Source organism: Giraffa tippelskirchi, chromosome 5, assembly GCF_054371585.1.
Source record: "Giraffa tippelskirchi isolate mGirTip1 chromosome 5, T2T-mGirTip1v1.2.pri, whole genome shotgun sequence".
NCBI classification, from domain to species: Eukaryota; Metazoa; Chordata; class Mammalia; order Artiodactyla; family Giraffidae; genus Giraffa; species Giraffa tippelskirchi.
The window spans coordinates 93568955-93590947 of NC_137279.1; the positions used below are offsets into that span (position 1 = coordinate 93568955).

Consider the following 21993-nt stretch of genomic DNA (forward strand, 5'->3'; position numbering starts at 1 on the left):
GTCACTCAGTCATGTCCGACTCTTTGCCACCCCATGGACTGCAGCATGCCAGGTTTCCCTGTCCTTCACCAGCTCCCGGAGCTTGCTCAAACTCATGTCCATCAAGTCAGTGATGTCATCCAACCATCTCTTCCTCTGTTGTCCCCTTCTCCTCTTGCCTTCAATCTTTCCCAGCATCGAGGTCTTTTCCAATGAGTCAGTTTCTCAGATCAGGTGGCCAAAGTATTGGAGTTTCAGCTTCAGCTTCAGCATCAGTCCTTCCAATGACTATTCAGTCATATTCCATTATAATAAATACCATAATATAACTACAAAAGAAATCTCAAGAGTTCCTTCCCCCCAACCCCCCGACTTTGTTGAGTTTTAATTGATAAGATTCTAAAACATTGAAAGTGCACAGCATGATGATTTGATATACATTATGTATTACAAAAGGATTTCACCCATGAAGTTAATGAATACTTCTGTCACCTCACATATTTACTGTTTTTCTTTTTTTGAGAACATTTTCAAGGTTTCTTAGAGTTGTTTTTTTTTTTCAATTTTATTTTTATTGGTTTTTTTTTTAACACCAAAAACATTTTGTAGTGGGGTATAGCCGATTAACAATGTTGAGATAGTTTCAGGTGAACAATGAAGGGACTCAGCCATACATATACATGTATCCATTCTCCCCTAAACTCTCCTCCCATCATCCAATCTGGCACATAACATTGAACAGAGTTCCATGTGTTGTATGATAGGTTTTTGTTGGTTATCCATTTTAAATATAGCAGTGTATACATGACCTTCCCAAATTCCTTAACTATCCCTTACCCCTCAGCAACCATGAGTTCCTTTTTAAAGTGTGTGGGTCTCTTTCTGTTTTGTAAGTAAGTTCATTTGTATCATTTCTTTTTTTTTTTTTCATTTCTTTTTAGATTCCAAGTATAAGGCATGTTACATGATATTTCTCCTTCTCTGTCTAACTTACTTCACTCAGTGTGATACTCTAGGTCCATTCATGTTACAGCAAATGGCTTTATTTCATTCTTTTTAATGGTTGAGTAATATTCCATTCCGGGAGTTGGTGATGGACAGGGAGGCCTGGCATGCTGCAATTCATGGAGTTGCAAAGAGTCGGACATGACTGAGCGACTGAACTGAACTGAATATTCCATTATGTGTGTGTATATACATATATATGTAGGTATATATATGTATGTATATACACACATGTATGTATATGTATGTGTGTGTGTGTGTGTGTATACATCATCTTATATATATACATATATACATACCTCATTTTCCCCCGAAGGAGGGCATGACAACCCACTCCAGTATTCTTGCCTGGAGAATCCCCAAGGACAAAGGAGCCTGGTGGGCTACAGTCCATGGGGTCACAAAGAGTCAGACATGACTAAGCACAGGACAGCAGAATACCACATCTTCTTTATCCATTCCTCTGTCAGTGGACATTTACATTGTTTCCATGTCTTGGCTGTGGTAAACAGTGCTGCAGTGAACATTGCGGTGCATGCATCTTTTTGGGTCATGTTTTTCTCTGGATATATGCCCAGGAGTGGGATTGAAGGGACATATGGTAGCTCTGTTTTTATTTTTTAAAGAACTTCCATACTGTTCCTTAGAGTTTGTATTTGACCCACTTTCTTCACACCATATATTTCATAGAAAAAAAAGCTAGTGTAGCAGAATAGAACATGCACACCTATTATCATGGGACTTGATGAGTAGACCTATTTCATTTCCGCTACACACCTCTGTGGGTCAATGTTTAAAATTTGGAAATTACATAACTACTTAAAAAATTCTTATTTAGTTCCGTTACCTTCTGGTATTCAGTTGATCTGCTTAGGCTGCCTCTGCTTTTCTTTTAGCTGGAAATACAAACCTAGCTTATTATTTGATTATAAGTAAAATATCACATGGAAAGTAGGTTACCTGTGCTCCCCTTATCAACTGTCCATCGAGATAATGCTTCTTAGAATCAGGTACAGCTCTTTTTGCATTATCTACATTTTTTCCTGCTTCTGTCTGTTCCTCTGCTAGGTATGCAGATAATCAAAAGAGTTTTCAGTTCTCAGTAAAATTGTACAGAGGACAGTTCTGTGTCTATAGATTTTCATCCTGGGCCTGCCCATACTTGCAATAAATACTGTTAAAGGAAACATCATGTTTATCCCCAGGGGCTGTTGGAACAAAGTTATGATCATTTAACTATTGCTACAATCTAGAAGATTTATTGAATTAGAATAACCTGGTAGTCATAGCTGCTTGAGCAGGTTGTATGCTGATTTCATAGAGTAGCAACTTTTGCTTAATCACTTGAGTGTCTTCTTCTGCATCTACCTCAGAACTAGCATTTGGATTCTTACTTCAGCCCCTGACAGTCTCTCTCTGTCTCTTAGGAAGTGGTGGTGGGAGGGTAGCGATAGAAAGCTTGGAGGAGGAATTTAGAGGGCTAAGATATTTTCATGGAGATGAGTAGGGTCATACTTGAACCACCTTCTCACTATTCATCTAAACTGTCATGTGCTTTAGAGCTTCCCAGGTGGCACTAGTGGTAAAGAACCTGCCAGCCAATGCAGGAGAGGCAAGAAACGTGGGTTCAATCCATGTTTCAGGAAGATCCCCTGGAGTTAGGAAATGACAACCCACTCCAGTATTCTTGTCTGAGAAATCCCATGGATAGAGGAGCCTTGTGGACTACAGTCTGTAGGGCTGCAAAGAGACAGGATGGAAGTGACTTAGCATGCATGTAGGCACTATATGTTTCAGTTTATGCCCTTTCTACTCCATGCTAGAAGGTCTTTGAGTTTTTAAGAAAGGAAGTCAGGGCAGCCTGAATGAATAGGAGCTGGAGAACAGGAAATACTAGACCTAGGGTGGGTATAACAGCTAGATTAGAGAACAGATGTTCTGCTTTGGGAAGATTCTGTATTACCATTAAGAATAAGTCCCAGATTAATGTAACTGTCAGTGATGTGAAAATCATAGGTTCCCATTAGTTCCTTGGCTGCTTTGTTATCCAGATATTACCCTATGTTTAGATTTTAGTTTAATTTCACCTTCATTAGTATATTACTTAAGAGTACTGATTGTAGACGAATGGGTAGGGGACGATTCAGAACCATCTTATCTGAATCTACTTTGGGAGAAGATTTGGGTAGGCTAGGAGTTTGCATATTGGCTAAAATGAGACTTGAGGATTAGCAGTATATGGAAGTTGCTCAGACTGGCTTATTAGCCCATGGTAGGAAGGAACTGGATGTGTTTTGGACCCATGGAAATGTTCAAATCCAGTCATCTCCCTGTGGGGGGATAGGTTTGAGGAACCACTGGCCAACTTACTCAATGAGCAACATCGCACTGTGAAGGAGCTACTTGAACAGCTGAAGATGAAGAAATCTTCAGCCAAACAGCAGCAGGACGTAGAGAGGGTTAAGCCCCAGAGGGAGAAAGTTCATCAGACTCTGATTCTAGACCCAGTGCAGAGGAAGAGGCTCCAGCAGCAGATGCAGCAGGTAAGACTCTTCTTGGTAACGTTAATATTGGATCATCTTCATCTTTTGAGATGAAGCCAAAAAGTAGCAGCTTGTGAAAGTCAGAAATAGGTGTCTTGGTAACCATCGAAACCACAGGACCACAGCATCTTCACATCAGTCAGGGCCTTGAAAAGTCATCATGTTTGTGTCTTTATGGCTCAGATAAGAATGCATGTAAGAGGACTTCGCTGGTGGTCTAGTGGTTAAGACTCCAAGCTTCCAATTCAGGGGGCACAAATTCGATCTCTGGTTCGGAACTAAGATCCCGCATGCTGCACAGCATAGCCTAAAAAATAAATGAAAAAGAATGCTGTAAGATTTCCAAGAATTGTTAGTAATCCCTTCTGAATTGAACAGTGTTATGCCAGAGTAGTTTTTGTTCGTTCTAATCTCAGTTGCTCTGGTTTGAGGTTAAACTTCCTTTGATTCTGACATTTTGCTGAAGTAGAGCATATCTGAGAAAAAAATTCCTACTGAGATAACTGTGTTGTTCTCATTGTCTTTCTAGAAAGTGAAATGTGTTTGATGAAGTCTTGTGTTTGACATTGGTCTTCTGGGTTTCTGAGATGATAACATCATCACATGTCACACTGTATTATTTTCTTTCCCTTCCCAGCATGTTCAGCTCTTGACGCAAATTCACCTTCTCGCCAGTTCCAACCCCAGTCTCAGTTCGGAGGCCAGTACCACCAGGATATTTCTTGTAAGGTTTCAGATACTCCTAAATCTAAAGAATTGTGTATTCAGTTAGTTAGGAAGTCATTTCTCACAGATACCAACTCATCATGAGCTACATTAATTCTTCTCTCCTGCATGTTTTGGTAAATATTTGTATGGCTTCCTATGCTTGCTAAGAAAACATAAGTTACTGCTTCCCAGGAAAGGACAGAGTGTGTATTCAATTTTCTAAAGACAATTCCTCTTACCTTTTTATTGTGTGCTCTTCCTCACCTGTAGATCCACCCATCTTAGGCTTTTGGTACTTCTCTTTTTTTTATTGAATTCATTATTTATTAAGCTTGATATCATTGTTTTAGGTATAAAATTAATTTTGCTTGTGGCATTTTGAAATATTCTGGAGGAAGGGCTTTTAATTTCAAAATTTTGGGAATTCCCTGGTGATCCAGTAGTGTAGGATTCGTCACTTTCACTGTCAAGCCCCAGGTTCATTCCCTTATTGGGGAGCTAAATAAGATCCCATGAGCAGCAGGGAATGGGCAAAAAATTCACATTTTAAAATCTGAACTTTGGGGCAGTAATAAGGATATTCTTTGTCTGTTGGTTAAGTCTCTGGAGTCTGAGTTGACTCGTAATCAAATCTTCCTTGGATAGTCAACGGAGTATGTTTCCTTCTTATTGTGTTCAGAGGATCATGAGAAATATTTTATTCTGAGTGTTATTCAGAGAAACAAAAAAATTATTTATTAATTTTTTAAGTAATGGCTCTCACTCTTGAGAATTTTAATTCCATCTGGGGAGCTAGAACATACATCCAAAAGGCTGAGGAACACTCAGACTGAGAATAAAACAAGAACAAATTAGGATATCAGAGATCCTCAAATATCTGAAGATTTAATAGAAGAGTGCTCTCAATGGAAAAATGTTAATTATGAAAGACGTTATGATGATTTTAACCTGTTTTTATCCTATTGTAGGAAGGACAGTTTTTTTCTGAGGCTAAGAGCTACTGGTAGTAATTGTCTGGAACTTATATCTCCTTTGTGTTCTGCTTTCCCAGAAAGAGCTGGGAACCTTTGCTCAAAGCTCCATCGTGTTCCATCATCAGTTCAATCCCAAGTTTCACACCTTGTTCCAACCCTGTAACCTGATGGGAGCTATGCAGCTCATTGAAGACTTCAGGACACAAGTCTGCATTGACTGGAGTCCTCGTAAAACTGTCACGAAGACTGGTAGGGAACAGATGGGTCCACTTTAAGTTTTTATTTGCAGTGCAAGGTGGGTGTCTTACCCCACAGATCATTTCCTAGGGATAATTTCCTAGAGTTGGAAGAGACGGGTATTTGTAATTTCTTTCTTCTTTCTTTTATCCTTCCTTTGTGTTCATTACCTAAGTTCTAGAACTAGGTAATAATAGAAAGAGATGGGAATACCAGACCACCTGACCTGCCTCTTGAGAAACCTGTATGCAGGTCAGGAAGCAACAGTTAGAACTGGACATGGAACAACAGACTGGTTCCAAATAGGGAAAGGAGTATGTCAAGGCTGTATATTGTCACCCTGCTTATTTAACTTATATGCAGAGTACATCATGAGAAACGCTGGGCTGGAAGAAACACAAGCTGGAATCAAGATTGCCGGGAGAAATATCAATAACCTCAGATATGCAGATGACACCACCCTTATGGCAGAAAGTGAAGAAGAACTAAAGAGCCTCTTGATGCAAGTGAAAGAGGAGAGTGAAAAAGTTGGCTTAAAGCTCAACATTCAGAAAACTAAGATCATGGCATCCTGTCCCATCACTTCATGGCAGATAGATGGGGAAACAGTGGAAACAGTGGCTGACTTTATTTTTCTGGGCTCCAAAATCCTGCAGATGGTGACTGCAGCCGTGAAATTAAAAGACGCTTACTCCTTGGAAGGAAAGTTATGACCAACCTAGACAGCATATTAAAAAGCAGAGACATTACTTTGTCAACAAAGGTCTGTGTAGTCAAGGCTATGGTTTTTCCAGTGGTCATGTATGGATGTGAGAGTTGACTATAAAGAAAGCTGAGTGCCGAAGAATTGATGCTTTGGAACTGTGATGTTGGAGAAGACTCTTGAGAGTCCCTCGGACAGCAAGGAGATCCAACCAGTCCATCCTAAAGGAGATCAGTCCTGGGTGTTCATTGGAAGGACTGATGTTGAAGCTGAAACTCCAATACTTTGGCCACCTGATGCGAAGAGTTGACTCATTTGAAAAGACCCTGATGCTGGGAAAGATTGAGGGCAGGAGGAGAAAGGGACGACACAGGATTAGATGGCTGGATGGTATCACCAACTCGATGGACGTGGGTTTGGGTGGACTCGGAGTTGGTGATGGACAGGGAGGCCTGGCGTGCTGCAGTTCATGGGGTCGCAAAGAGTCTGTTACGACTGAGCAACTGAACTGAACTGAACTTAAGTAGAGGATGCAGTCAGTGAACAGGACAGGGATGTGGGAGGTAGAGATGTGGGACTCATTGCTAATAATTAGACTTATATAGATATGAGGGTAAGTATTAGGAATTAGGTCAAGACCACTGGTATCAGATAAAGATGGAAGTCAAATGATAAAGTCAGGTTATATTTAGGTTTTTACTGTCTTCTTCATTAACATCATTTTATTTCCCATAATGATTATAGTGGTGTCTCCATTTTGAGTGAAACATTGATTTGGGAGTTAGGAACAAAGTAAAAACGTTGTACATTTGCCATGTTCAATATTTTAAAGACATCTGCAGGTTTGGTTTTTACTTTCATTGGTTTAGTTTTTCTTTGTGAAAATATTTGCTGTTCCCTTAAATCAAACATTTGCTTCTAATTTCTTCCTGGTTTAACAAATTAATTGTGGTTTGCTCTGGATTCAGACTTTGGTCTTCATTTTAACTCCTACTCTTATAATTCAATTGAATGTAAGTACATTATGTCATAGATACTGATCTCAAACTGCTTTATTAGTTATATGTTGGTAATGAAAACTTAACACCAGACTACAGTTATAACTTGGGCTTCCAAGGTGGCTCTGTGGTAAAAGAATCCACCTGCCAATGCAAGAGACGCAGGAGACACAGGTTCGATCCCTGACTCGGGAAGATCCCCTATAGAAGGAAATGGGAACCCACTTCAAGTATTCTTGCCTGGAGAATCATATGAACAGAGGAGCCTGACGGGCTACAGTTGATAGAGTTGCAAAGAGTTGGACACAACAGAGTACGCATGTGGTTATAACTTACATATATAGTGACCTGTGTTTTTCTTCTGGGGATATAAAAATTACATTTACAGAAGGAAAAATATGACTATAAAGGTGTTTATCTCTGAAAAGGCGGAAGTGCCTGAAGTGGTAGGCTTTGACAGCAAGACAGAAATGAATGAGACTGAATTGTCTCATTCTCTTTCTGATTTTTTTTGTCCCAACCTCAGGAAGAATTTGGGGAACTTAATGAAAGTTAAGTAAGAATAAGTGAAATTTGGAATGCCAGATTTGTGAGGGAGATTAAAGAAGTTGGAGTCTTATCCTGGAAGAAAGAAAACATTGTTGAAGGCCACTTACCTTTCAAGGATTTAAAAGGGGAAGGAGGTAAAAATTTTTTGAGCATAGAGTATCTGCCAGGTGTTACTTGGTACTTTATAAGTGTTTATGTTATTTAGTGTGTTAAGTGTTCCACACAGGAAAGAAAAAGACAATCAACTTTTAATAACGTTGACTGGGACTCCTTTTAGGTACATGTTAGGCTGAGAAAGTTTGTGGAAACTTTTGGGAGAGGGGTATGTGGGTGGATACTCACGTTATTTAGGGTCAGCTCTCTCTAAATGCCAAAATGCATTCAGAAGCTTTTGTGAAGCCCTCTTTTGTTCTGGAATTTCATTTACAATGAATTTTCTTCTTACAGCCTATAGCTTGCCCTATTTGCCAAAGCAAGTGGCTTGGATCCTAGCCACGAGCAAGGTTTTCATGTATCCAGAGCTACTTCCAGTGTGTTCTCTGAAGGCCAAAAATCCCCAGGATAAGACTTTCTTCACTAAGGCAGAGGACAGGTAAGGACTTAGTGTAGCAGAGAAGAAAATCAGAAAACTTGTGTAATAAGGAATGGACACAAAAGACAAAGAAAAGCCATGTAGATGGACACAGTTCTATAGTATGTACCTGTTCCAGCAGTGCTCTTTTAAGGGGATTACATATTCATTTTGGAAACATTTTATGTTGTAATTTGTCTTTTGTTTATTGTAAAAACTAATCTCATAATACTGTTGGAGGAAAATTTTCAAGAAAAAACATTCGTATCCATTATCCTCACCAGCCCAAGACAATGATTTTTTCTTTTTATATTTCTTACATAATTATTGGCAATTTGAGTTTAACTTTGTTTTGCTTTTTTTAGCTTAACACCTTCGTGAAATTGTTTTTCTATGTGCCATGGTGTAGCATTGTCTTTTTTTTTTTTTTTGGTCTCTGTATATTGTCCTTTCAGGCAGTATTAATGGCCCTATCATAGTCCTTTTATTTGCCTCTTTTCCCTCCTTCTCTTGTTTGGCTGTTCTAAGTGAGGCTTCACCAAGGATCTTTGTGCATAGAACTTTTGAAACTCTTTGAGTTTATCTCTTTGGGTAAATTCTCAAGAGTGAGATTATTTGATAGAAGTTATAAACACTTTTCTGGCTCTTAATGTGTATTTCCCCACTGCCATCAGCAAATATGTATACAGGTAACTAACTGAGTATGTTATGTTGGGAGGTACTGTTGGTGTGGATTTAATATGTCTAACATGGTGCCCAATATTCATTTTATATTTGTTTTATTAGAGCCATTCTCCTTCCCTCAAGCTTTGCTTTTATGATTGCTACAAAACACATCATGTTGTGACATTTATTAGCAATTTATGCCTGGTTTTGCCTCTTATCACTTGATGGGAACACCTCACTGAGTCTTACTTGCATAGTACTTCTTAGCATTCCGTGAATATCTTAAATTTTCTATTGATCTTCCATTAGCTTGTACAAGAATTAGCTGTAAAAAATGTGGGTTGCAGAATTGGAGTTCGTCTGGGAGGCTTTTTAGCAGGATGGATTGTCCAGTGAGATTGAGTGTCACTGCCCCTTTCTCAGTTTGTTAGCTTTAGGCCTGAAGCACTTTGAAGGGACCCATTTTCCTAAGCCTCTGATCAGCAAGTACCTTCTCACTTGCAAGACTGCCCACCAGCTGACAGTGAGAATTAAGAACCTCACAATGAACAGAACTCCTGACAACATCCTTAAAGTAAGTGCTCCCTTCATGCTCCGCCGGGCACCTTGGCTGAATGCAGCCATTCCTATCTTTTTCTCAGATTCAGTGAATAGCCTTTTATCTAATGCTTGTCCCTCCTAACTGCACACTAGCCCTCTTTTCCTTTCTAAGGTCATCGATCTCTTCTTTTTGTATGGAGTATCATCTTCTTCCCCTGTTATGGATATTTTCGCTAAATATAAAATTGTTCAAATGTAAAAATACTCCTCCAATTTGCTTTGCTATAGTTATTTATTCTCTTCTTCCACTCTAACCTTCTTCAAAGGGTAGGCAACAATCCACTTATCTCCTTCTTAATTCTTTTAATTTAGATGTTTATATCAAAGTTATAAATTATACTTTAAATCAAGGGTCCCCAGCCCCCAGACCACAGACTGGTACTGGTCCATAGCCTGTTGGTAACCGGGCTGCACAGCAAGAGGTGAATGGCAGTCTCGTAAGCTAAGTTTCCTCTGTATTTACAGCCATTCCCCATTGCTTGTATTACCGCCTGAGCTCCACCTCCCGTCAGATCAGCGGTGGCATTAGATTTTCATATGAGTATGAACCCTATTGTGAACTGTGCGTGTGAGGGATCTAGGTTGCCAGCTTCTTATGAGAATCTTCCTAAAACCATCCGTTGGATCCCCCCACCCCTGTCCTGTGGAAAAATTGCCTTCCACAGAATCAGTCTCTGGTGCCAAAAAGGTCAGGGACCACTGCTCTAAAGAGTAAAATATCTCTGTGAGTCTTGTCATGAAAAACAATCATTTTTCTCCCTATTTCCTGCTAAGCAAGGTTTCTGCAGGGGTGGTACATTTACCTCTAATCTAGGTAGCATGCTTAGAATTGTTATCACTTGACTTTTTGGATTTGGGCCTTCTCTATTAAACTGAAAACATGGAAGATGAATATAGTTCTCTCCACACTCTCTCATTGCTTCACCTCAGTTATATCACAGTATAAGTTGGATTTTTTACAGAGTTTACATTATGAGCAGTATGTAAAAACTCCTCACAGCTGATCCATGTAGTGTATCATGATTACTTTGCTTTTCCTGCTGAATATTTTGTTTCTCCTGGAGTTAATCATTGCATTTTTGGAGGGTGAGTGGGCTTGGTTTTATTATGTATTTATTACCAGTTTAACATTGAAGTCTGCTTAAGTTTTATAAATCTTTTTTCAGCATGTTCAGGTACTTTAGGTTCTCTGCTGTCACCTTCATCTTTCTGAAGAAGTCTTTCCCAGAGCACTCTGATCCTGCTCCACTCTACCCATGCTGCTCTCTTGGCTTGCTGCACTAATGTCTTTGGCTTTTTCTTCATGATTTTCCTGGGGTTTTGTTTCACCTCTTACTTGTGTTGGATCCTCTTATTTCTGTCTTTTTTAAAAATAATTTTATTTATTTTTTGGCTCTGCTGGGTCTTCGTTGCTATGTGGACTTGTCTCCAGTTACGGCGGGCAGGGGGATACCCTCTAGTTGTGGTGGCTTCTCTTATTGCTGAGCACGGGCTCTAGGATGTGCGAACTTAAATAGTGGCAGTTCAAGGGCTCAGGATTTGCAGTTCCCATTCTCTAGAACACAGGCTTAATGATTGTGCCTACAGGCTTAGTTGCTCTGTGGATGTGTGGGATCTTCCTAGATCAGGGATTGAAGCTGTGTCTGTGTCTCCTGCATTGGTAAGTGGATTCTTAACACCGAGTCACCAGGAAAGCCCTCTTTAAAAAAAAAAGTTGTTTGTGACTGAGCTAGGTCTTTGTTTTGTGCAGATTTTCTCTGGTTTCGGAGAGTAAGTACTTCCCTTTAGTTGAGGTATATGGGTTTCTCATTGCGATGGCTTCTCTTGTTCTGGAGTACAGGCTGTAGGCTGCTCAGGCTTCAGTAGTTGCATTGTATTGGCTCTGGAACATGAACTCAGTAGTTTTGGCAAATGGGCTTAGTTGCCCTGTGACATATGGAATCTTTCAGAAGTAGGGATCATACCTGTGTCTTTTGCACTGTCAGGCAGATTCTTAACCTCTGGACCACCAGGGAAGTCCAGATCCTCATTTCTTTAACCCACATCTCTTTTCCCTGGTTTTAGTGGAGCACATCCTATTAGCATTCTGAGGTAGAGTGCTTGAGAAACAAATTTTTAGATTTAAACTGCTTGTATTCATCGTGTATTATGACATGACATGACCAATATTATAATTTCCTAGTTTTGCTATTGTACTGTATACCTGGTTTGTATATATAACTATTGTTACTGTGTAACAAGTGTACGTAAGACCTATGAATCTATATTTACTCAAAATTAAAAGTTTGAACTGTGTCTATATGTCTGTTCTCTCACATCAGTGGGTCTAACATTCTAGGTTGAAAATCACTTTTATCAGAACATTTTAAGGACTCCATTTTCTTCTAGTTTCTAGCGCTGGCTCTTTAGAAATTTGATGCCCTTTTGACTACTGAACCTTTTTATGACACGTGTTTTTTTCTCTCCCTCCAGCAGTACATAGGATTTTTCCTATTTCTTCAGTGTTTTGAAATTTCATGATAGTATGCCTTACTATGTGTCTAGTTTTACTAATTATGCCAGGTACTTGATACACTTTACTTCAGAAAATCATAGGTTCTGGTTTTAAAACTCCTATACTCCTATCTACTGTGATACCAGGACTTTTACCTCAGGCTGCTCTTTCATGAACTCTGCCCTTAAATGTCAGTGTTACACAGTAATTTTGCAGTATGGGGTCTCACCCAGATTCATGATTTTTGGTGTTCTGTCTCTTCATGATTTTCAGATCTGTGTCTTTGGTCCAGATTTCTCTTCAGACCTCCAGATTAGTGAAGTCCACTGTTTCAAGCAATTCTTGCTCAGTTGCCTCACCGACTCCTCAGACTGAACTGTATGTCCCTCTGCACCCTCCAATTGTTGCCACTGCCACCACCACCAAGAGCCAACTCCCCTCCCCACAACTTACACTTTATTGGATCTGTTCTTTGTGTATGACATTACTGACTAGACATTTTCTCGATATATAAACCTAGGAGTTATCCTCGACTCCTTCTACTTGATCATTACCATCTGTCTGTCTGTCACTAAGTCCTTGGCATTCTTATTCTGTTTCCTGCTCTGTTGCCCATGGCTTTGGTTCAGCACCTGAACTAAGTTGCACCTACATTAATGTAGTATTTTTCTAACAAGTGTCTCTGATTCAGGCTCCACTGATTCCATCCTTCACATTGCTGCCACAGCCACCTTTACTCCTTTAGCGTAGAGTGGAGACTGCTTGGCATGTGCAGAAGGCCTCTCCTGTTCGCCTCTGACTTGTCTCCTGAAGTTTCTTCACAATTCTTTGACTGTAACCAGACTGATCTCTTTGTGTTCTTTAAACACATTTGTGATTTTGAAAATGAAGTATATTTTGTCCTCCCTTGCTTCATTTAGCAAACTTTGTTTCTTTAAGATTTATTTGTTGGACCTAGTCCAGAAAAATCTTAAATTTGTAAGTTTGAGTTCTGTGTCAATTTTTTGTGCACATCTGTAAGCTTTCTTACATAGAATGTTATTAGTGGTTTCTTCCTTTTTTAAAAAAATTTTTGGCGTCATGGGTCTTTGTTGTTGTGTGCAGGCTCGACCAGTAGTTGTGATGGGCAGATTTAGTTGCCCTGAGGCATGTGAGATCTTAGTTCCCCGAGCAGGGATTGAACCCTAGTCCCCTGCATTGGAAGGCGGATCCTTCATCACTGGACCACCTCATCATTGGTTTCTACTTGACTGTCTCTTCCACTGTCTGTAAGCTCCTTGAGAGCAGAGATTGCCTCCTTATTTGTATACTTGGCTTGTTGCACAGTGCCTAGTGCTTATTGTCAGTGTTAGCCCAGTTCCCCTCTTCATTCAGTCTTAAAACTGAGCTGTCTCAGTCTTTCTGTTCTTTCCTTCCCTCCCAAAGTTCCTTGCACCATTATTTGTTTAAAAGGAAGCTTCCATGTGGTCAGGATAAGGATTAATAAGGCACTCCCATTTGCAGGAGCAAATTTTAGATAAGATGACTCTGACCATCTGCTTCCTTTTCTTTGTGACCTAAACTTTTCCCTTCCTGGTGACCAGAATGGAGCTTATCAGAAAATACTAAGTAATAATAAAATATTTATTAATTGGAGATTAGCTTAATTTGAAATGCAGAGCAGTCAGTATATGCTGTTTGTGTATATATGTGTGTGTGTGTCTCTGTGTGTGTCTCAGACCACTGCCCACCACACTTCCCAAACTGACGAATGCAGTGTTTCTGGAAGGAATGTGACTCTTGCTTTATTTCTTCACACTCAGTTTTATAAGAAGACCAAACAGCTGCCCATCTTAATGAAGTGCTGTGAAGAGATCCAGCCGCATCAGTGGAAGCCGCCTGTAGAGAGGGAAGAACACCGGCTTCCGTTCTGGTTAAAGGTACAGCCCTCCTCCTCAAAGTGTGTCAGAAGCAGAAGGTCACTACAAGCCCGGCAAGAACATCAAGGAAGGATTGCTTTCCACCTCTGCTGCTTTAGTTATAGAACTAGGACTTAAGAAATCTTCTGTCACCATTCCTCTCCTATTTCTCCACCCCACTTCACCCTGGTGATTCTCTAACCTTTTCAAAATAGTGGTTAACATGATAGTTTCTTAAAGGAAATTCAGAGGAGAGTTTCTAGAGTAAAAATCAGGATGTAGTCTTTTTAGAAATATTTCTTATCCTGCAAAAAAAATCCTTCTTAAAAAGATGTCTTGAGACTGTCCTGGAAAGGCACGTAATATCTAGAAAACCCAATTATTTTTTTTTTATTTTTCTCTAATTCTGGCATGGGCTAGATCTGAGTGTTCTTGTTCCCATTAGGCCAGTCTGCCGTCCATTCAGGAGGAACTGCGGTGCATAGCTGGTGGTGCCAGAGAGATAGGAAATGTGACTGGAACCACTGAGATCAACTCAGACCCAGGCCTAGGAAAAGGCAGCTCGGAACTGGAGAGTGAAACTCGGTATCCACTGCTATTGCCTAAGGGTGTAGTCATGAAGCTGAAGCCAGTTGCCAACCGTTTTTCTAGGAAGGCTTGGAGACAGAAGCGGTCCTCAACCCTGAAACCCTTCTTTTTCGGACCCAGCCCCTGTCTCCAGCCTAGCTCCAGCTCTGGGAAGACACCAGCTAGGTCAGCTCACTCAGAAGCCCCTCCAAGCAAAATGGTGGTCCGGATTCCTCCCCTGATCCAGCCAGCCACGGTCTTACAGGCAGTACCAGGTGGCCCTCCTCTGGGGGTCCCTGGGGGTGATAGTTTTGATTCTCCAGCAGCACTGCCAGCTACAGCTGCTGAGGCCAGGACCAGCTTCCCTCTGCCTGAGCCGCAGACCCTGCTCTCCTCCGCCCCTGGGCCCAAGCTAATGCCGCCCTCACTTGCTTCTTCTAAGTTTCAAAAGCCATGTGTGAAAGTGAGAGTTTGTGAGAGAAAGGGACCCAAGGCCTCTCTCTGTCTGAAGCCTGCCCCTCTCACCCACCCTGCGCCTGTTTTCTTCACTCTTCCTGCCACCATGGTAAAGGTTGTGAGCCTTGGCAGTGGCTGCAACATGATGCAGCCTGTCAGTGCAGCTGTGGCCCAAAGTCCTCAGACCATTCCCATCACCACCCTGTTGGTTAACCCTACTTCCTTCCCCTGTTCGTTGAACCAGCCCCTTGTGGCCTCCTCCATCCCTCCCTTAATTATCTCTGGCACCTCTGTGAATCTTTCTGAACCATCTACTCCTGAAGATAAAGCCCCAGTGAATGTGGACACTGGTTGTCCTTTGGCTGAGGGGGAAAATGCCTTGCAAGGCCTCGAACCCAAATTAGAACCTCAGGAACCCTCTCCTCTCTGTGCTGCTGTCTTCCCCAAAGAGGAGCACAGCCCAGGGCCTCCAGCTACAGACAGAGTGTGCCAGGAACAGTTGTCGGAGACCAGTGCCTGTGGCTGGACTGTTATGAAAACAGAGGAAGGGAGGCAAGTCCATGAACCATTGTCTCAGGGCTTCCGAGAATCTCTAAATACTTCCCCTGAGGATTTAGAGGAAATCGTTAAGAAGGAACCTAAAGACCCTAGGGGGGACATCTATGGTAGATCCCTGGATCAGGATATCCATTATGAAATCAAAGACAAACACTGGAAAACTGGACACTGGCATCCCAAGTGAGGAGTCAAGCAGGTCTAGAGAGGTGAAGGAACAGGCCTACAACAGGAGGACGAGTCATCCAGCTATCTGGTTGGTGCACAACTAATTGCACTTTTGTATTGTTGAATTTTGCTGTTTGATATTGGAATACATTCTTAAATAAATGTGGGTATTTTATACCCATTATATCATTTTAACCTGCATTTCTTGTTTTATGTTTTTTGCTAATGACATTACTTGCTGTGTATTTTCTATTTATTTTAGACTAGGAGATGATGTTAGTCAAAAAGCAAATTCTTATTTGAGTTTGAAATGGGTGGTAAAGCAGTGGAGACAACTCACAACATCAACGATGCATTTGGCCCAGGAATTAATGAGTGTACAGTGCAGTGGTGGTTCAAGAAGTTTTGCAAAGGAAATGAGAGCCTTGAAGATGAGAAGCATAGTGGCCAGTCATCAGAAGTTGACAACAACCAGTGGAGAGCAATCATTGAAGCTAATCTTAGAGCTACAGGAGAAGTTACCAAAGAATTCAACATCAGTCATTCTATAGTTGATTGACATTTGGAGCAAATTGGAACAGTGAAAAGCTCAGTAAGTGGGTATCTCATGAGCTGCCCACACATCAAAAATATTGTCATTTTGAAGTGTCACCTTCTCTTACTCTGTGCAACAACAATGAACCATTTCTCTATTGGACTGTGATGTGTAATGAAAAGTGGATTTTATATGACAACCGACAAGGACCAGCTCAGTGGTTGGACTGAGAAGAAGTTCCAAAACACTTCCCAGAGCTAAAATAGCACCCCAAAATGGTCATGGTCACTGTTTGGTGGTCTGTTGCCCATCTGATCCGCTACAGCTTTCTGAATCCCGACGAAACTGTTACATCTGAGAAGTATGCTCACCAAATCAACATGATACACCAAAAACTGCAATGCCTGCAGTCAACATAGTTCAACAGGGCCCAATTCTTCTCCATGACAATGCCTGACGGCACATTGAACAACCAACCCTTCAAAAGCTGAACAAATTGGGCTCTGAAGTTTTGCCTCATATGCCATATTCACCTAACCTCTCGCCAACTAACTGCCACTTTTTCAAGCATCTGAAAAACTTTTTGCAGGGAAAATGCTTCCATAACCAGGAGGAGGCACAAAATGCTTTCCAAGAGTTCTACTCCTGAAGCATGAATTGTTATGCTACAGGAATAAACAAATGTATTTGTCATTGGCAAAAATGTGTTGATTGTAATGGTGCATATTTTGATTAATAAAGGTGTGTTTGAGCCTAGTTATAATCATTTAAGATTCACAGTCTGAAACCACAATTACTTTTTCACCAACCTAACAAAATCCTTTCAGCTTCTCATGAGCCTCCTGATGTAGGAAATTCAAGAGAGGTAAGCAAAGGGTCCCCAAGGGATACTTCATCCTCCACTGACCCTGAAATGGTAGCCCCCCAAGGAAGCCTCAAGACTTATCCAGTGTTGATGGTCAGTCAGTACCCAGCTGGGCCAGAAACTGCAGGAGAGAAGGATGGGCCAGAGGAAGAGAAAGAAGAGGACTTTGACGACCTTACCCAGGATGAGGAAGACGAGATGTCATCAGCTTCTGAGGAATCTGTGCTCTGTGTCCCGGAACCCCAGGTGAGAGTTGGGCAATATTCTTCAATATTTTGTGGATTCAGTAATAGATTTAATTTATTGATAGGCCACCTGCTTGCTTTTTGCACTAGAGATAGTCCTAAAATCATTTTTGTCTTTTGTGAGAGGGAAAGAGTTAAATGTTCCTTATTATATTTGACTTACATAGAAGAACTATATTAAAAAGGTCCTAAGGACCAGGATCACCACAACGATGTGGTCACTCACCTAGAGGGAGACATCCTGGAGTGTGAAATCAAGTGGTCCTTAGGAAGCATTACTGCAAACAAAGCTAGTAGAGGTGATGGAATTCCAGCTGAGCTATTTAAAATCCTAAAAGATGATGCTGTTAAAGTGTTGCACTCAATATGTCAGTAAATTTGGAAAACTCAACAGTGGCCACAGGACTAGAAAAGGTCGGTTTTCACTCCAGTCCCAAAGAACAACAAACAATGTTCAACAAGGCCAAAGAATGTTCAAACTATCATACAGTTGCACTCATTTCATATACTAGTAGGTTATGCTCAAAATCCTTCAAGCTAGGCTTCAGCAGTACATGAACTGAGAACTTCCAGGAGTACAAGCTGGGTTTAGATAAGGCAGAGGAATCAGAGATCAAATTGCCAACATTTGTTGGATCATAGAGAAAGCAAGAAAATTCCAGAAATACATCTACTTCTGCTTCATTGACTATGCTAAAGCCTTTGTGTGGATCACAACAAACTGGAAAATTCTTAAATATATTGGGAATACCAGACCACCTTACCTGTCTCCTGAGAAACCTGTATGCAGTTCAAGAAGCAACAGTTAGAACCAGACACAGAACAACAGACTGGTTCGACAAGGCTGTATATTCTCACTCTGTTTATTTAACTTATAAAGCAGAGTGGTGCTGCTGCTGCTGCTAAGTCGCTTCAGTCGTGTCCGACTCTGTGCGACCCCATAGACAGCAGCCCACCAGGCTCCCCTGTCCCTGGGATTCTCCAGGCAAGAACACTGGAGTGGGTTGCCATTTCCTTCTCCAATGCATGAAAGTGAAAAGTGAAAGTGAAGTCGCTCAGTCGTGTCCGGCTCTTCTCGACCCCATGGACTGCAGCCTACCAGGCTCCTCCGTCCATGGGATTGTCCAGGCAAGAGTATTGGAGTGGGGTGCCATTGCCTTCTCCGATAAAGCAGAATACAACATGTGAAATGCCAGAATGGATGAATCACAAGCTGCAATCAAGATTGCTGGGAGAAATATCAACAACCTCAGATATGCAGATGATACCACTCTCATGGCAGAAAGTGAAGAGGAACTAAAAAGGCTATTCATTTATTTTTGGCTGCACTAGGTCTTCATTGCTGTGTGCAGGCTTTTTCTAGTTGCGGCGAGCAGGTGCACCTCTCTAGTTGCTGTGTGCGGGCTTCTTATTGCAGTGGCTTCTCTTGTAGAGCAGGGGCTCTAGGGCAGCGTGCTCAGTAACTGTGGCCCATGGGCTTCGTTGTCCCTTGGCATGTGGACTCTTCCCACACCAGGGATCAACTCATGTCCCCTGCATTGGCAGACAGATTCTTAACCACTGTACCACCAGGGAAGTCCTAAAAAGGCTCTTGATGAAGGTGAAAGAGGGGAGTGAAAAAGCTAGCTTAGAACTAAACATTCTAATGAGAAAACTAATATCATGGCATCCAGTCTGATTATCTCATGGCAAATAGATGGGGAAAAAGTGGAAACAGTGACAGAGTTTCATTTCTTGGGCTCCAAAATCACTGCGGACATTGACTGCAGCCATGAGATTAAAGCTGCTTGCTCCTTGGAAAGAAAGTTAATGACAAACCTGGACAGCACATTAAAAAGCAGAGACATTACTTTGCTGACAAAGGTCTGTCAGGTCAAAGCTATGGTGTTTCTAGGAATCATGTACAGATGTGAGAGACCATATGGAAGGCTGAGCACTGAAGAATTGATGTTTTCAAGTTGTGGTGCTGGAGAAGACTCCTGAGGGTCTGTTGGACTGCAAGATCAAACCAGTCAATCCTGAAGGAAATCTACCCTGAATATTCATTGGAAGGACCGATTATGAAGCTGAAGCTCCAATACTTTGGCCACCTAATGTGAAGAGCCCACTCATTGGAAAAGACCCAGATGCTGGGAAAGTTGGAAGGCAAAAGGAGAAGAGGGAGGCAGAAGAAGAGATGGTTAGATGCCATCACTGGCTTAATGTACATGAATTTGAGCAGACTCCAGGAGATAGGACAGGGAAGCTGGCATGCTGCAGTCCATGGGATCACAAAGAGTAGGACGTGACTTAGTGATAGAACAAGAAGAACAAGAAACCATAATGAAAAATGATATATATACATACATATATATACATTTCATTTAATTTGCTGTACATCAGAAACTAACAAAACACGACGTCAACAATACCTCAATAAAAAATTTTTAAAAATCCCAGCCTCCACAGGTTGAAAACAGAGGATGAGGTCAATATGATTATATATAACAGGGATAAATGTAAAATTCTATTTGGCCTTCAAAACCTATTGATGGGCAATAGGAGCCCTCACTTGATGAGTCTGAGTAAAAATAACTTAGTCATTTAGGTGAAAACAAGCTTGGAGTATACCTAGGCTAATGCTGACTTATACTGTCAGTGCGATGTCCAAATCACAGAAAGGGTAATATAATTTCATCTGCACTGGTCATGACACATATGAAGTTCTCTATTTCTGATAAAAATTGCTGTTTTTTTGTATTCTTCTGCCAGGCATGTTTTAGAGCATTCTCTAGGAAAAAAGAAAAGCCATTTCCTAGTTGGATTGTGGCCCCACCCTAAACACTGGAGTCTGGATGCTCAAACCTTCTGGATTGTCTGAGACATAGAATCTCTTAAGGGAAATGAAGGAACCCTAGGCTGACAGCAACTCTCACCCACTTCTCCCATCCAAACTGGGATAGGACTGAGGCAGAAGCAGGGCAATTCTTTTCTCTTTGGGAGGTAGGAAAACAGCACAGGAAGTTTGCTACCTTAACACATTTTGGAGGAATCCCCAGAAGGAAAATTTCCTTGTGAGTTTTTCTTTCCCATCTGCTTCCCTATTTTCCACCCCACTCTCTGCTCCAGGGAGTGTAACTGATCTCGGAGCCTGCAGGGTTGGGTCTGGGACCAGCCGCTCCGAGATGACGTAATGCTTTCTCTGGTACACAAAGCGGCCTCCCCCGAGCTCGGCCTTTTGCGCCCCTCCCCCTCCGGCCCGGATCGGGCCCCCGCCAGCACCAGCGCGGGTGAGTCCCCCTTTTTGAAAAGCCAGCCCAGGGAAACAGGGAACAAAGGCCTGAGAAGAAGAGCCGAGGCGCTGCCAGGAGGCCCAGAAATAGACATCACGTCATCCCCCAGCCCAGCAGCGCCAAGTGCCATTTGGTAGCATCGGACGGACCCCACCATTACAATGCAGAATAGACATTGCAGGGCTCACGTTTCCTCGCAGCCCCAGCATCCAGCTGACCGACTTCAGGAGTGGCTGCCTTTTTGCTCCCCGCCCCCGCACCTCTCTTTCCCCAGAGGCTGCCGCCTCCCCTGGCTGCCTGCCACACAGCCCACAGTCTCCAAGCTGCCATCTTGATGCCCCATGCCCCTTGCCACCTCCCTCCCCCGCAGCACTGAGGAGGGGGAGGGGGAGAAAGGGGCACCGCCCTGCGTGGCCCAAGGGGGAGGGCTCGGCGTACCTCACCTCTCCTCCCCCCGAAGGAGGGGTTCACGTCCTTCGCGGGCTCTCTGTTTCTCACCTCCAGCGGTACTGACAGTGCACCATACAAGGTTTTCGCATCCTGGACGTCCCCACCCTCGGTGTGATTCTGGCCTTCTCAGCCCCTTCAGCCCATAGCTCAGGTTCGGACGCTGTCCACTGCCCGCGATACCACCACCATAGGCCCGATTCTAGAAGGGCTGGCACTTGAAGGCCTTGATCTGGGCTTCACGCTCTGCCCAGCCACTGAGCTCCCTTGCCTGGGCAACGGTTCACCTACCCCAGGCTTAGTTTCTCAGATTCTACTTACCAAAGCTAGGTCGGATGTTGGTGATCTCAGCCGTGTAATCAGCGGCTATTGCTATAAATGCTTTTGCAATGGTCAGACATGTCTGGGGTCTCCACTGGGTACCCAGGCCGCCGCTGCAGAGCATTAGGTTAGGGAGGGGGAAGGTATCTGGCGGATGCCTCCTGCAACGGTCTGGTCCCTGGTTGACAGCTGCAGTCGCCTCTTAAGATGTTCCAGAGTTCCGCTGAGCAAAGGATGCAGGTGCAGCCAGACTGGTCCTGATGCCAGGAGGACCAGGCATCCTCCAGGTCCTTCATCCTGCTGATGAAGGAGGTAGGCCCCTCCTTCCTCCGAACGGCCTTTGGCAAAAGACTCCGCCTCTGTCCGAAAAGTTCCGGAAGGCAAGCTCCGCCCTTTTCCGGAAGATCTCTGGGAGGGGACCCCTTCCATCGCCAAGATTTCTACAGAATGAGACCCCACCTATTTAGGTCTTGTGGATCTATAAGGTGAAATCCACAAGGCCTGATGAAGGAGAAGTGTATGTACTTTATCATATGTGATCCTCTAGCTCTTGTAATTCGGATTCCCCAGGCTTAATATAGCAGCAAAATGTTCTGGGCGAGGGGGAAGCAGGATTTTGGAAAAATAAAATTCTGTA

At 42.4% G+C, this 21993-nt stretch overlaps 1 protein-coding gene and 1 long non-coding RNA gene across 7 annotated transcripts in view; one reads left to right on the forward strand and one right to left on the reverse strand.

Annotated features, from left to right (window-relative positions):
* YY1AP1 (YY1 associated protein 1) overlaps nt 1–15866 on the forward strand; it is a 41244-nt gene extending 25378 nt beyond the window's left edge. For all 6 annotated transcript variants that reach the window (XM_081494256.1, XM_081494261.1, XM_081494262.1 and 3 more), the window contains 7 exons: nt 3329–3527; nt 4165–4251; nt 5287–5458; nt 8144–8288; nt 9357–9507; nt 13830–13946; nt 14371–15866. In XM_081494256.1, the coding sequence (XP_081350382.1) occupies nt 3329–3527; nt 4165–4251; nt 5287–5458; nt 8144–8288; nt 9357–9507; nt 13830–13946; nt 14371–15690 (2191 nt within the window). In that variant the 3' untranslated portion in view covers nt 15691–15866. The remainder of the gene's footprint in view (nt 1–3328; nt 3528–4164; nt 4252–5286; nt 5459–8143; nt 8289–9356; nt 9508–13829; nt 13947–14370) is intronic.
* Nucleotides 890–21687, reverse strand: LOC145507604 (uncharacterized). Its single transcript, XR_014054966.1, has 3 exons — nt 21357–21687; nt 3355–3834; nt 890–2724 (listed from the first exon to the last, which is right to left on the reverse strand). It is a non-coding gene; the product is annotated as an uncharacterized LOC145507604 (long non-coding RNA).
* Between the last annotated feature and the right edge of the window lie 306 nt (nt 21688–21993).